The sequence below is a fragment of the Fusarium vanettenii genome (genome assembly GCF_000151355.1).
Source record: "Fusarium vanettenii 77-13-4 chromosome 7 genomic scaffold NECHAsca_72_chr7_6_0, whole genome shotgun sequence".
In the NCBI taxonomy this organism is placed as follows: Eukaryota; Fungi; Ascomycota; class Sordariomycetes; order Hypocreales; family Nectriaceae; genus Fusarium; species Fusarium vanettenii.
In genome coordinates, this window is record NW_003315817.1 from 45,574 (window position 1) to 59,819 (window position 14,246).

The 14,246-nt window shown below is 50.6% G+C and overlaps 5 protein-coding genes across 5 annotated transcripts; 3 read left to right on the forward strand and 2 right to left on the reverse strand.

The window, feature by feature from the left end:
• Positions 1–63: 63 nt before the first annotated feature.
• NECHADRAFT_82320 (uncharacterized protein) lies at positions 64–1,424 on the forward strand (the record flags this gene model as incomplete). Its single annotated transcript, XM_003040270.1, has 5 exons — positions 64–364; positions 417–523; positions 564–738; positions 794–1,026; positions 1,083–1,424. 5 exons carry the CDS (start codon positions 64–66, stop codon positions 1,422–1,424), a joined length of 1,158 nt encoding a protein of 385 aa, XP_003040316.1.
• Positions 1,425–1,612: 188 nt separating this feature from the next.
• Positions 1,613–3,119, reverse strand: NECHADRAFT_82321 (uncharacterized protein; the record flags this gene model as incomplete). Its single annotated transcript, XM_003040287.1, has 6 exons — positions 1,613–1,735; positions 1,784–2,466; positions 2,569–2,629; positions 2,683–2,826; positions 2,875–3,005; positions 3,068–3,119. The coding sequence occupies 6 exons, from the start codon at positions 3,117–3,119 to the stop codon at positions 1,613–1,615; spliced, it is 1,194 nt and encodes a 397-aa protein (XP_003040333.1).
• A 211-nt stretch (positions 3,120–3,330) lies between these two features.
• NECHADRAFT_82322 (uncharacterized protein) lies at positions 3,331–4,703 on the forward strand (the record flags this gene model as incomplete). The annotated part of the gene is made up of 4 exons (XM_003040271.1): positions 3,331–3,758; positions 3,830–4,197; positions 4,267–4,526; positions 4,569–4,703. 4 exons carry the CDS (start codon positions 3,331–3,333, stop codon positions 4,701–4,703), a joined length of 1,191 nt encoding a protein of 396 aa, XP_003040317.1.
• A 1,618-nt stretch (positions 4,704–6,321) lies between these two features.
• On the reverse strand, positions 6,322–7,778 carry NECHADRAFT_82323 (uncharacterized protein; the record flags this gene model as incomplete). The annotated part of the gene is made up of 3 exons (XM_003040288.1): positions 6,322–6,797; positions 6,840–7,094; positions 7,148–7,778. 3 exons carry the CDS (start codon positions 7,776–7,778, stop codon positions 6,322–6,324), a joined length of 1,362 nt encoding a protein of 453 aa, XP_003040334.1.
• A 4,729-nt stretch (positions 7,779–12,507) lies between these two features.
• On the forward strand, positions 12,508–14,027 carry NECHADRAFT_2223 (uncharacterized protein; the record flags this gene model as incomplete). Its single annotated transcript, XM_003040272.2, has 2 exons — positions 12,508–12,947; positions 12,998–14,027. Coding segments are annotated over 2 exons (1,470 nt in total), but the record flags the coding sequence as incomplete, so codon positions are not given.
• Between the last annotated feature and the right edge of the window lie 219 nt (positions 14,028–14,246).

The window sequence follows — 14,246 nt, forward strand, 5'->3', positions numbered from 1 at the left end:
GCAAATCCTTGGTTTTGACGTAGAAGTCCTTTGTTTACACGTCCTTATACTCGAAAAGACAAAATGGCTCCTATCAAAGTGGGAATCGTCGGGTACGGCTTCGCCGCAAAGAACTTCCATATTCCATTCATCTCAGCGAACCCAGATTATCAGATCGTTGCAATTCTTCAGAGAGCAGAGGCTCCGGCTGATCCCTCATCAGCAACGCCGGGATCCCACTGCACGGTTGACTTCCCAAACATCAGGCACCATCGCACGGCTGAGGATTTCTTTGCTGATTCCGAGATTGCATTTGTTGTCGTTGCAACTCACACAGACACCCATGCTTCCTTTGCAGAGAAGGCTTTGCAATCGGGAAAACACGGTACGTATTCCATGACAGAAGGTGCCCATTAACTAACCTGTTAATATTCCAGTCATTGTCGATAAGCCGTTTGCTCGTTCAGCTGAAGAGGCAGACCACGTCATCAAACTTGCAGACGAGAAGGGGTTGATCTTGACTTGCTTTCAAAACAGACGATGGGTAAGTTTGCCCAGCTTCGCCCTTGACGACAATTCAGCAGGCTGACGATAGTTTCAAGGATGGAGACTTCCAGACCCTGCGTAGCCTTTTGTCGAAGAACGCTCTGGGGAAGGTCATGGAGGCTGAAATCCATTATGACTTTGAATCGCCGCCTTGGCTGTCACACATGACCGAGAAGAAGTATACTCCGGGATCGGGGATGGCGTTTGGTCTAGGTTAGCGATGCACATCTCAACTTCATCACAAAGCATTTGGCTGACTATAGTTCAGGAACTCACAGCATTGATCAAGCCGTTGTGCTCTTTGGGCGCCCCAAGTCGGTGACTGGCTTTCTCCGTGCTCAGCGTGGAATCGACAGCGAGGTTGAAGATTCCTTTACCATCATTCTACAGTATGAGGGTGAACAGAAGGATCTATTGGTCACCGTGAAAACGAGCGTGACAACGCCACTAGCACAGCAACTGAAGCTTCTTGTGAGGGGAACAGAGGGGTCATACATCAAGGTCAGTCGTGCCAACAATTTTCGTGAGGCTGTTCAGTGCTGATTTTACAACCACAGTGGCAACAACGTAGCACATGTCCACAGGAAGAACAGATTCAGAAGGGCGTCAAGCCTCTAGACCCAAACTTTGGAAAGGAGCCTGAGGCGTTGCAAGGCACATTGACAACGTACAAGGTGTTTGATGAGCGCTACCAGAAGCTTGACCCTGAGACAAACAAGTACACTGGGAGGTATCCTACCATAACTGGTCGATGGATTGGCATCTATGAGAACGTGGCCAACGCTATCAACGGAAAGGAAGAGCTTGCCGTCAAGGCAACTCAATCTCGAGATGCCATCAGGGTTATTGAGCTGGCTCGAGAGTCCCATGAGAAGGGAGCCACAATCCCATGGAAATAAGCGAGTCAAAGTCATGCCCAAAAGAGTGGCTGCCTAGTTTGAAAAGCTGTCTGGCTCCGACTATGTTGGTAGCTTCTTGGTGTAACGACCTCAGATAGACACACACTAGGTACTCAATATAGTTTGCCATCTACTGATCTGCCATCTTGTAACGATTGATACCGTTATCACATATCTCTCACGACTCATCATCCAAAAATACCGTCGTTCTTTGGCTCAAACTGAACGTGCGGTCGGTCAAGGACTTCCTCAGGGATCTCAATAGGATTTTCGGCCCTGATCCCCTCCAAGATAGGAACTGTCATGCCGAGCTAAAAGTGTTAGCACATGAAGAAAGGTGAATGAACGATGCTGCATACCAGAAAGTTTCTCAGTTTGGCGGAGTGAAGCATGTTTGCGGCCTTGGAAGTGACCTGAAAACGAAGAACACTCCAACCAAGAGGGGGCAGATCGTGTACAGTGACGAGCGCTGGATTATGCAGATTGAGAGACGTGTGAGAGTTGCCTGCAGCAATAATTGCATCCTCCACAGATTCTTCCCGGAAAGGCTGTCCAGAACTGGAACCAAGAAGCCAGGCTGGGTCTCCATGCTTATACAGCCGAATAGTATCGTTGATCTGATTCTCTATAATGAGATCAACCACAGACCCAACTGGCATTCCACTAATGATAGGTTTGTCCAACTCCTCATCACGACCAAGTCTATGAAAGAGAAGAGGGGTCATGGATCCGTGGAATAGTTGCCAGGGTTTTTCGTTCAGGTTGAACTCGGGGACTTTCGGCTCCGTCAGTGAGGGCTGAGAACCAGCGGACAATCGGAACGTAAAATCAGCGCGTTCCGGGTGCTTCTTGTCCGAGGCTGGAGGAGGCTTTGAGGGGAAAGGAGGAACGAATTGTCCATCGGTTGTCTTGCAGTGGGGTTTCGTGGAAGTATCAGCAAGGAGGCAGACATCCTTGGGCGATGCGGGTGCGGGAAGCACCATTGGCTCCCCATATCTAGGTAAGCGCTTAGCCTTGATATTGATTGAGTCAGCCTTTCCCTCTTGAGTGCAGTATGGAGATGCACGAACCGGATATCTCAGAATCGAGTAACCCTGGAGGTTTTGCAACTGGCTTGTTGACGAAATTCAGATGGCATAGTCACCTGGCTCGGCATCGAGCTTCACCAAGATTGGAATCCGGGCAGCACTCGGGATGTAGACAACCTATTCAAGTGGTTAGTGTCCTGTCTCTACTAAGTATGTAGGACTGTTTGTACATCGGTTTGTTCAGGAACGACAAAGCCACCATTGTTCGCAACGAAAACCATCTGGTGGCCGTCAATGGAGACTTTGACTGAGTGTTCGAAGCCATTGTTCCTGAGGTTCATCATGACGTATCTCTGGCCGCCTGTCTCAAAGACCTGAGGGGGTTAATTTTCAACTCGCCAACCAAAGGCTGTTTAGCTCACCTCATAGTCGGCACTAGTCGGCGAACAATACTCATTAGGAAGGCCTGCGGGCTGTATGCACCCTTTGCCATCGAGGGCATTACCATTCAGGTGCGCAAAGTCGAGCTGACGGCAGTGTACACGACCCTTGCCTAGATCCCCAGAATATTGTCAGTTCATACATGGATATGGGTCTGAGGTGAGCGGTGCGTACCGTTGACCAGGATGGAGTCATAGCAGTAGTACTTGGACCCTTCAGCCTTCATGCGAAGTAGTTTCCATACGGTGTCACGGTGCTGATGATTCTGAATTGCAGTATGTTGTATCGCGCGCTCTGCTTCTTCGATCCGACGCAGTTCGAGGGTATCATTTGTGATCAGATGGTAGGGGCGCGGCCGTGTTGGGCTCGGTGCAACGTAGACAAGGCCGTAGAGTCCCTACAAATGTCACCAAAGGTACGCGAGAAGGGACCGTGGAATGACGGTGTTCCGGGCGTCACGCAGTATTCGATCCAACCTCGAGATAACTACACATACCGCTTTACTGTACAACAGCAGTACGGGAGTTACTTCTACCACGGTCACTTTAGTCCAGCCTTCGCTGATGCACAAAGGGGCCCAATATGGATCTCTCCCGCATCATGGAGACCACGACCGTACTCGCTTGTGTCATCTTCGCTGGAAGACATCAAGAGTATGGAGCGAGCCAACAGAAGGCCCGTCCGAAGCCATCACTGCTGAAGAGGGAGCGGACTGGATCTGGATCAGCTTCATTCACTCGGGAGCGCATCACGAGCTGCAGATAAGCGTTGACGAGCACGAGGTGCATGTGGTTGCAGCGGATGGGGAGTTCGTGTACCCGCAAAAAGTCCACGCTGCAAACTGCAACTTGGGAGAGCGTATTGGGTATGTTCATCATCTGCTCCTTTAGTCTAGCATCTGAACCACGGCGCTGTCATGACTAACTGGACCCGTAGTATTCTAGTTCACTTGAACAAGAAGCCTGGGGACTACGCCATTCGAGTCGCCTCATTGAGGACAGAACAGATCATCCAAGGCCTCGGTATTCTTCGATACCCATCGCCGCCAAAGGGGAATGCGGCCAATGTCCCTACCACCAAGCCATGGGTGCACCTCAACGGTTCGCTTATCTCACCCACCCTCACGGCCATGGATGAAACGAAGTTGGCCCCTTACCTTCACCGACCACCCCCCGCCAAGTCGGACAACACCGTCAAGTTCCTAGCCAACATGACGGGGTCTGGTGCTTGGGCTTTAGGTGTCGGCTCCCATCAGGCATTCCGCCAGCAACTACCTCCATTACTTTGGGATGAATCATCTCGCGGTGAGACAACCTAGGGCGAGAATCAGCTCCGAAATGGGTCCGTTGTTGACATAATTTACGAAAACGGAGCAAATGTCACGTCACAGCATCCATTCCACAAGCACAACAACAAGGCTTGGATCATCGGCACAGGCGAAGGTGGCTTTCCCTGGGAGACAGTTGCAGATGCAATGGAAGGAGGTGCCGTGAAGAACTTCAACTCTGACAATCCGCCAATCCGAGACGGCTGTAGGCTTGGAAACGGGACTGGTGACTGGACCGTCATTCGCTACGAGATTGCGTTCCCTGCCGTCAGCATGTTGCACTGCCACATGATTCATCACTTTGGAGTAGGTTTATTTCCAATGTTAATATCTGTTTATGAAACAAAGACTGACAGGAAGCAGGCGGGACAGCAGGTGGTGTTACTCGAGGGCGTAGAGTCAATGAACAAAGTCCCGAGCTATGTGAAGGACAGAGTTCATGCGGAACTTGTACCACCCTTTAGATATGGCCCGTTAGACTAAGGGTAAATAGTAACTAAAAAGGAGAAGAAGTAGTAGGAAAGAGTATCACTACTAGAACTGGTAGTAATAGGCATAAAAGCACGGGGGGGGTCACAGAATAAGCTTTTCTCTATCAAGTCATACTTTGACTCCACCGTCCACAAGATAACTATGAGGGCAAAATAACACTAATATAAGCCCAGTATTTACTCTTGCACTAGTGGCCCCTCTCCCTCAAGCTCCCTCTGTCAGGCCTCGAAATGTGGCTGGGCAGAGACTTCTTGAGTCACCATTTGTAGGCTGCCCGCCCGATGCTCATTTGGGCTTGCTTAAGTGTCAAACAATCAGGAACATCAAACAAAGCGAAAGGTGATGGGTTCTGGGTGAGAAGCCGATGGTGGACAGCTGTGTTGCCATCGTGGCACTCAACGTCCTACACGGCGACCAAGGAGGCAAAGTTGCCAAATCAGATATCAAAAGAGTTTGCGCGACGTAGTATCGAGGTCTATTCACGTGGGGCATGACTTTAGCTCTTTCAACGGCCTCTTGCGAGGCGAGAGCTCTGGCAAACCTGGCTATATAGGGTCCACAGTCATATGCCTGATGTGTTCTGGAGTCACAGTAGAATCCTTTCGCAGACTTACCCGGCGTTCTGAAGAACTGATGTGAGAAAGACTCACGCGTTAAGTTATTCCGAGATAGAAAGCAATGCGTTGGCTTACGCTGGCTGGGTGAGCGGCTGGGAGTATATAGAAGAGGATAAGACTTGACCCTTCATCAAACAAAAGCCGTCATCGTATAGGGGTTAGTACATCAGTTTGTGGTCTCTTGAAGCACTGAAAACGCAAGTTCGAGTCTTGCTGACGGCAGGATGTTCTCTTTTTGCTGTTTCTCGCCACGATAAGGTTCCTTCTTGCATGATTCTCGGGCTATGGCGCCGAGGGGGCCAATAGATCGAGCAGTTCAACAGGGGCACTGGCATATCTCAAATGTTTGATGATTCATTAAAGTCATGGCACGACACGTTGTCACTTTAGGATGAAGAAGGGTGAGTTCAGGGGGCTTGAGAGACGCATCATCCGCCACCATTTGGCACCACCAAATACCGACCACGATCGGGATACCAGCCTTGGGATGTCTTGAGACTGCTTCAACGACCTAATTTGAAAGACTACGACCGTTTTCTAGACCTTCCCCAATGCCTTCGCTATTATTGTCACCTTTTTTGTTATCGCCAAGAATGGTTAACACGATGCTGCATGGGTCTTTGCCCATTTCAAGAATAACTCGGGATAGACCACATCGGCCGGCTCTGACAGGGGAACTTTCGCACTCGCAAGATAAGAATCGGCTGCCCCGGTTCACTGCGGAGATGCCCACGGGAATGTTCATGATGGAAATTTACCAGGTCCTCCGGGAGAAAGTAAAATCCCCTGATACAGGCCGAGCTGCGAGTCTGAGCTGCTGACTAGCAGCCTTTGAACCTTGACGGGACCCTGGCCCTCTCGCTCCTCGATTTCGCCCCAGACACACTCTGTTTGGACTGCCCATACCGCACATTACCATACACGTCCCCAACCCATCACGGGTCAAAGACCAAGAACTTTTCAGCCCGACATAGCAGCGGCGGGGTCCTCGATCACTGGATCGTTCCTGAGGCATGCCTTGACCCTTGGTGATGAAGCTGTGTACACTCCTCCGCCCCCTTGAGCCACTCATGCTTGAGCGCCTCCTCGGCTGTTAATCGCTCCGTTCCGTTGTACTTCAGCAGCTTATAGATGAGATCTGCTAACTGTTTCTGCTCCGCCTCGGGTGTAAACAAACTGGACCAGGTGGCTCCTGGCTCGGGCTCCCACAGCTCGAGTTCCCGCGTGAGGAACATCTCCAGCGTGGCGCTCTGAAATCTAAGGCCGTGTCCGCTGTCATCAAAGAATTTCTTACGTGAGTCCCACTTGTCCCACAAGGAGTCGGGAAGCTTCCCAAATAGCATGACAATCTCTGCAATTATCTCGTCTGTGTTGGGGAGCATGTAGAATAGCTTGATCTGTTGTCGGATCTCGAACAAGGTGCAGCCAAGGGCCCAGAGATCAGTAGATGGGCCAGGAATAGGAGACTCTCCAAGAAGTGACTCAGGTGATTAGTAGCTGTCAGGGATACTGAGCGCCTTTGGGGGAGACGAGAAGTAGAAGGACTCGCCAAAGTCGATGAGTGTGATATTGTCGACGAAGTAGTCGCTGAGGCGACCCAAGTTGCATCGCTCGATGAGGCATGGCGGGCAGGAACTGGGAATTTCTCCACCGGACTCATGCCGGACTCGAAAGGTTATGGGCGGTCCGATGAGAGTGATGAGTTCGGTCTCGGGGAGGTGGTCGATGTTGGCAAGGTTCATCAGGATGTTTCCTGGGCGGAAGTCTAACAATGTAAGATGAAGAATAATTTACCAACCTAAATGTTATTGATCTTACCTCCGTGACAGATCTGGTTCTTGTGCAGAAAGTCCAGGGCTTTGGTTACCTGACGGGCCAGGCGCCGGAGAGTGATGTTGGGATTCGTCTTCATGTGGCGCCAGATGTCAGGCGACACACGCGGACCCAGGACTGGGAGAACAAGAGCCTGATGAGTTCCATTGGGCCCTTGGAAAGTGAAATGTTCGAGGGGAATTGCGATAAATTCGGCGCCAGGCAGGGAGCGGTCAAGCTGAGACAGGATCTCCAACTCTGGGATCGTGTCGGGATTGACTGTAGCCATCAGGATCTTGAGAGCAACATATCGAGAATGATGCGTATCGCGGCAAAGCCAGACTGTCGCATAGCCACCATAGCCGAGCTTGTGAAGGACACGATACTGCGCCGACTCGCCGAAGCAATCGCCAATCTTGACTGGGTGGAAGCCACCTTCATGGTATCCTTCGAGTGATTCGACATCGTCTTCTGGACCACCGAGATATACATCTTCTGCGGTTGCCGGAGGATGGTCGTCCCAGTTGATGGTAATGTAATGTCTGCAATTCTTGGTCTCGCCTCGGTCGGTGTCGCTCAGAATTGACTCCGGCGTAGAGCTCCGTGGCGAACGGGGGTCGCTTGTGACGGTCGACATGACCGAGATGCATGAAGAGAATGCACAAGAGAGATTTGAGAAGAAGAATAAAGAGGGGAAAGACTAAAGTAGGAGCGAAGAATGCGAAACGTTAGAAGATATGGCGGAGGCGCCACCGAATTGCGTTGATGTTTCTTGTGAGATGCGAAGCCGTGAGGACAAGCCGCACAGGACGCTGATGTGATCGTCACCGGTGTGTAGCCGCCTTTGGTTTAATGTCGTTTTCTTGACACTCACCGCCTTCTGATTTAAGCGAAAATGACGTGCGAGCGAGCCACAGGGCATCAGCCACAGGCACAAGCCAACTCGAGCAAGCCCCACTGCTGTGGGTACCTCGATTGAGCCACTGATCGACAGGTCCTTAGTTCCTGAAGCTCAGTGGGGACACAGGCCGCCCCAGATTTCAATCGCGACAGCCCTGGAGATCACGCAAAGCGCGAAAACATAACGATGGTATGAATAGTGAAAGCAGATAGACAAAGTCAAAGCGTAATTGAGCGCCGTCATATTTTCTGAGTGACTTAATGTATTTTTGAACAAACTTCCTCGCAGTCATCGCCCAAAACCTGGAAAAACGCGGATCGGGAGGATCAGAGCGGGTTGTTTTCAGTTGTTGCTGTTGTTCACAGGCTGAGTTTGACGTGCCGGCTCAGAGGATGGAACGCTTTTGTGAGCTGTATGACTCTTTGATCAGAACAAACGCTGGATGTCATCTTTGCTCTCTTCATTTTGCTTGCGAGTGGGCCAGAACGAGCCTGGCTTGTGGAACGTCATACCAAAACACAAACCATGATGATATAGGCGTTGGCACAGAGTAGAAACATTTTATGATCGGAATCCTAGTCCCGAAACTGCTGCATTCGTATTTTTGCTTCCTTGAACAAAGGGTTCCATCCCGCCACGCTCGGCTCTGTGAGTCACGTCCTCTCTCAAAGCCGAGTTTGCAAGTTTGGGCACTGATTAAGGCGGAGGTACTACAGCTATTAGCATATTCTCCGGCGCAAGCTTTGCTTCGTGAAAGGAGTACACAGCTTGGTTCACTCAGCATCAGTTTTCCAAACCCTACAAAGGCGAACAAATGTTCTGTTTGACCACATTCCATAATTGTGTCTGCCCCAGCAAGATGATTGCCAGCAGCGGGCCAAGAAGAGTCAGTATCAAGAAGAGTCCGCTTGAAAGGTGGTTTGATCCAAGTAGTTCTGGTATAAAGCATTTGGCCTCCAATTGTATAATCCGTCAAGTCCCATCACTTGCGTCGTTCATTTTCTCCTGCCAGAAGCACTTGGTATTGCAATGTCTGATTAGTTTGGGCGACAGCCCGTCAAGGTTGTTGGCGGTGCTGGGACCACCGAAGATCCTCATGTATGATAGTCCTCCGTTGCCTTCTCGTCATGGCAGCGGCATTGACAAGAGCAGGTTGTCTGACTGACCAATCCGCCTGCCGATTCGAGCCGAAGACTCGGAAACGAGAAGGTCGCTCGTTCTCTCGGCGATTATGGGTGTACCCACGTCTGGCTGCGGTAAGCTACTTTGAAAGATGCATGTGAGGATGTTGCTGACTCGCTGGCAACATACAGGAGCTGTGACCATAGAACCAAGACGACGCGAGACGAGAAGGGCACAGTCACCTCGGTTGATGACCTGCACCTCACTATTTACTGTCGACACGAGACGGGCGGTAATTGGCATGGTCACATTTATTGTGTCTGTGAGGAAAATGGTGATTGGCGTATCATGGAGGAGAGTGAGAAGGTTCATAACGAGGGGCCGATCATTCAATTTTTGGAAGTGGGAGGGCTGAGAAAGCAGTGAGGGGTTCAGTCTGTGGGGATATTAAACCTACGCCGTGAGATGTGAATTCGGTGATTGTAGAGTACCTAAAAGAAGTTTACCATTAAGGCCACAGCACCAAGCAATTTAACTTGCCTTATCCTATAACTTGACACGAACAAACACGAACAAGGGAATAGCACCATGAGCCCCAAGTGTAGAAAAATGATTTTGTATTCACTCAAATTAATACTATCCGTAAAGTATGTGCCACCGGAGTTGGCTCGAGATAAGTTGGGCGCTCAGTGTCCCGATCACAGCACAGCGACACGCCGATAACCTACAAATCTAGCTAGGCTCCGGTTCGACTGGCCCTACTTTCTCGGCCAACACCAGTCTCCGTGAGACCGGCATTGCGACATGGTAAGGAGGCTTCGCCATTCCCCTACTTATCAAAGCTACGGCATAAGAAATGTCCCATGAGTCTTGTAGGGATAGAGGTGACCCATAATAGCAACCAATCGGAGCTAAAACATGAGGGATGCATTAAGGGATAAAATGAATATCCGTGAGGGACTTAATGGGCGTGGAAATGGTGGTCATCACGGAAGTTCAAGAACAAACACCAAAAAGGAAGATAGTACAAATGAAGTGAGGAGGGCGTTTCTAAATATTTTTATTGAGTTGGGGTACTACTGCCTTGACAACCTGTCTCGACTATATTTTCTACCTCCAATACTTCCCCCACAAAGGAGTTTTGGTTCATGTTCTGTTGGTGATTGCGCTTCTGGGACTCCACACACCTCAAACTTGTCGCAGTCAAAGACCACTAGGCTGTGGTATCGTGCTGCGTCGTGCCAAAGCGCCCCCAATGGCAGGTGACCTAGTTCTACAAGTTTGAGAAAGTATAGGCCGTATTAGGGAAACTTTGTTTTCTCAAAGCCCTTTTTGGCGGCAATTGCGCGCCGAATTGGGTACCCAAGGGAAATCTTCTGGGAGCTGAAGGTCAAGCTCCGGGTTGGATCTAGCAACAGCTCGCTCATAGTTGAGGGCGTTTGGGGAATAGACAACGAGTAGCCTTGCGGTGCTGGGTGCATCCAGCGGCCGAGAATCGCCACTTGAAGTTTAGCACGCTTAATGGGCATGAAGCCAGAAACTGCGAGTGTAAGAGATCTTGAGAGGACCACTGATCCCGGCCGCATTGGTAGATTTGGCTAAACTCAAGACTAACTCCGAGGCCTTGGGCAACAGGCCGTCATGGCAGAGTCTGAAGGTCTGCGTTTAGCCACCGAGTGTAGGCGATGCTGCTGCTGGCGTATCGACATCGGATGGTCCGACGGGAATGGTTGTGTGCTATGCAAGCAGTGCGTGTTGGGGAAAGGGGAAAGGGGATCTTCGGGACATTCGATGGCCAGGACAGCTTCCTGTAAGCAGACCAACTTGCGGCCAGCAAAGCCCGATTTATTCCCATAGCATCGTTGTACCGCCAAAGAAGCGTCAGCTGATGACGCGGTCTCTCATGGCCGAGTCAATGATCCGGGCTGTTGAAGCGGCGCCTATCGCAGAGCTTGTGTATCACGAATCGTAACCAAGGAATCCCGAAAGAGAAGATGTGTTCGTATTTAGTGAAGATCTGAATCATATTTTGTCTTGAGCCTGGGGCTGTGATGACATCCGAGAAACCAAGATCAGCAATGTGGCTTAGAAGCAGGCTGCGTGGCTCTGTACCACCTAATTTTACTCCGATGTTGCTCTACCAAAAGCTCAAAAACGTTAGCCTACAAGCCTCTCGGCGAGACGGGACATTTGCTCAGGTCCAACTCAGACTAAGCCGTATCCATGAGGCTTCATGAAGATCTAGATAAGAGCTGAGACAGAGCAAGTGCCATCCTGGTCGCCGGATGTCATCCGAAAAGGCGCCTTGGCATCGGCCTTGGCCACACGTGGAGTAGATCTAAGTGCCTTCAGTGTCGATCATTGATTCTAGAACCAGCTTCGTCTCATTCGGTTACACGCTCGTGCTCGACCCTCCCACACAAGATGGGCTAACGCAGGAGAGCAAAAGCTGTGATCTGAGCTCACGAAGAATATGAAGCTACCAACAAAAGAACATTTGCTCTCTGGTAGATGTAGCTTAGGAGACTCATAGGCTTAGGGTCTATGGAAACGAAAGAAACACATTGCGGGTTCGATCCGCCTTTCCGAAGTAGCGGGCAGGGGACCGAATGCTTGACAATAACCTTGAAATTTAGCTCACGAGATGGCGTCTTTGAGATTTCGAGCATGCAGCCACCACGAATAACGAATCTCACTAGAGACTAGACACCACTCAACCTTAAGAATGGGTACTTTCAGCTTCAGACCTTGCATGTGGACGCGATGCTAAGCCGCTCCGACACGTCGCGCGACACGAAATCTGTAGAACCGTTTGAGAATGTTCCTGCATACTACATCTCCCCTTACGAAGGAGCGAATCGATTTCTAGGAGGTTAGAAACGTGTTCTAGTCTATTGGATATGCAGTGGCCATGATAAGCAAGGGGCATATAAGAAGTGGTTCCATCGTCCGCGTCATGGGCCAGCATTACGCGTCCCCACGCAAAATGAAACATGACGCTTAGGGCCTGTAACCATTCAACTGCCGGATAACGATCTACCGGCTGCTATCTTGTAGTCTGAGAGAATGGTCTGTTTTAGTAGGTATCCGCTCCATGTTTCGGGTATTTTTAGCATGTAATCATTGCAAACAATGAAGCTATACACAAGACATCAGGGCTGTGGCACTCCAGCTCCCATATATAGAGCCAAGCCGAGAACATCTTGGCGCTAGAAGTCCCTTTATCCTATCAAACATCCCAGTACATCCCTATAGTCTACTGAAACATTTTCACAAGTCAACTGCCATGTCTGATACGGACACAAGGAGTTCGTCCACTCAGCCGGCGACCTCGATCGAGTCTGAGCCACCTTACCACATCCTATCCAGACGCAAGAAATGGGGGCTCGTCATTTTGGCCTCCTTGGCGGGCTGCTTCTCACCTCTTTCATCAAACATCTACTTCCCAGCCATTGACAGCATATCGTCGAGTCTTGGCGTGAGCCTGTCCCTTGTCGCCCTCACGATCACTGTATACATGGTCGTCCAGGGCATCGCGCCTTCACTCTTCGGCGCCTTCTCGGACACGTATGGTCGACGCCTCACCTTCGCCATCAGCCTGACCATATATACAGCTGCAAACTTGGCCCTCGCTTTCACGTCGAGCTTCCCAATGCTCTTGGTCCTGCGAGGCGTCCAAGCAGCAGGATCTGCAGCGACCATCAGTATTAGTGCCGGCGTCATTGCGGATATTGCCGATCCGCGAGAGCGTGGAGGATTCATGGGGACCAACGCTGGTATTCGGTGAGTAGGGCATTTGTATTGCGCTTGCATAGGTGGCTAACCTTCTGTAGAATGACTGGTCAAGCAATCGGGCCTGTCATTGGAGGTCTTCTCAATAGCGCATGGGGATTTAGAAGCATCTTCTGGCTGTTGTTTGTCTTTGGAATGCTTGTCCTCATGGCATTGTTGATCTTCCTACCAGAGACGCAACGCAAGGTCGCGGGCAATGGTAGTGTTCCCCTCTCAGGTTTCCACAAGCCATTGATCTACGTGATCAATCCTCCCAAAGCCTGGGGAGAAACCGCCGAAAAGCCGCTACCGAAACGTCGAGAATCAATCTCTTTCAAGAAAGCGTTTAGCCCACTGGCCTACATCCTCGAGAAGGACATAGCTATACTCTTGGCCTGGGGCGCTGTGGCCTACACAGCATGGAGCATGGTCACATCATCGACTACGACGGCTTTGCTGAAAGGATATCCATACCTCAATGAGTGGCAGATCGGCCTCTGCTTTTTGCCCAATGGCTTTGGGTGCGTGGCCGGTTCACTCTGCACCGGTTGGATGTTGGACAAGAGCTTCAAGAGCGCCGAGGCACGATATCGAGCTGAGCAGGGCATCTACACCGAGCAAGACGTGTCAAAGAAGCACGGATTCCCTCTTGTACGCGCGCGTCTACGTCTGATGCCTTACTTTAGCCTCGCTCTCCTGTTCTCCCTGGCCCTATATGGACCCAGCTTTGAGTTCAACGACTTGCGACGCCAGTTCAGCGGCAACCTAGCAGCGCCGCTTGGTTTACAGTTTCTCATTGCCTTTACCGCCACTGCCATCTTTAACATCAACTCCACACTGCTCGTCGACTGCTTCCCGGACCGACCAGCCAGTGCGACAGCACTCAACAACTTGTGTCGCTGCCTCCTCGGTGCTGCTGGAGTCAGCGTCATCCAGCCGATGATTGATGCTGTCAAGATAATGAAAGCCTTCTTTATCGTTACGGGAATAGTTATTGTGTGTACTCCTCTGGTCTGGGTGGAATGGAAATGGGGCGAAAAATGGAGGCGAGAACGTGAAGACAAGCTCAGCTTGCAAGAAGAACAAAGATGATGTTTTGAATTGTCGGAGCAACATCCTAATGTTTCCGCCCGCAATTTCCAACCTCATTTTTCTTTTGCCTTTGGCATAGTGGTCGGGTTGTCCCACACGCTGTCAAGTGCGAGTGCGTTGCCTGTTATGTATGTTGAAGGCAACGCCTGAACAAGGCACTCAACGTGGCGAGCAGCGCATCAAATCTCATCAAGTACTCTTAGGCCATGATAAAACGAC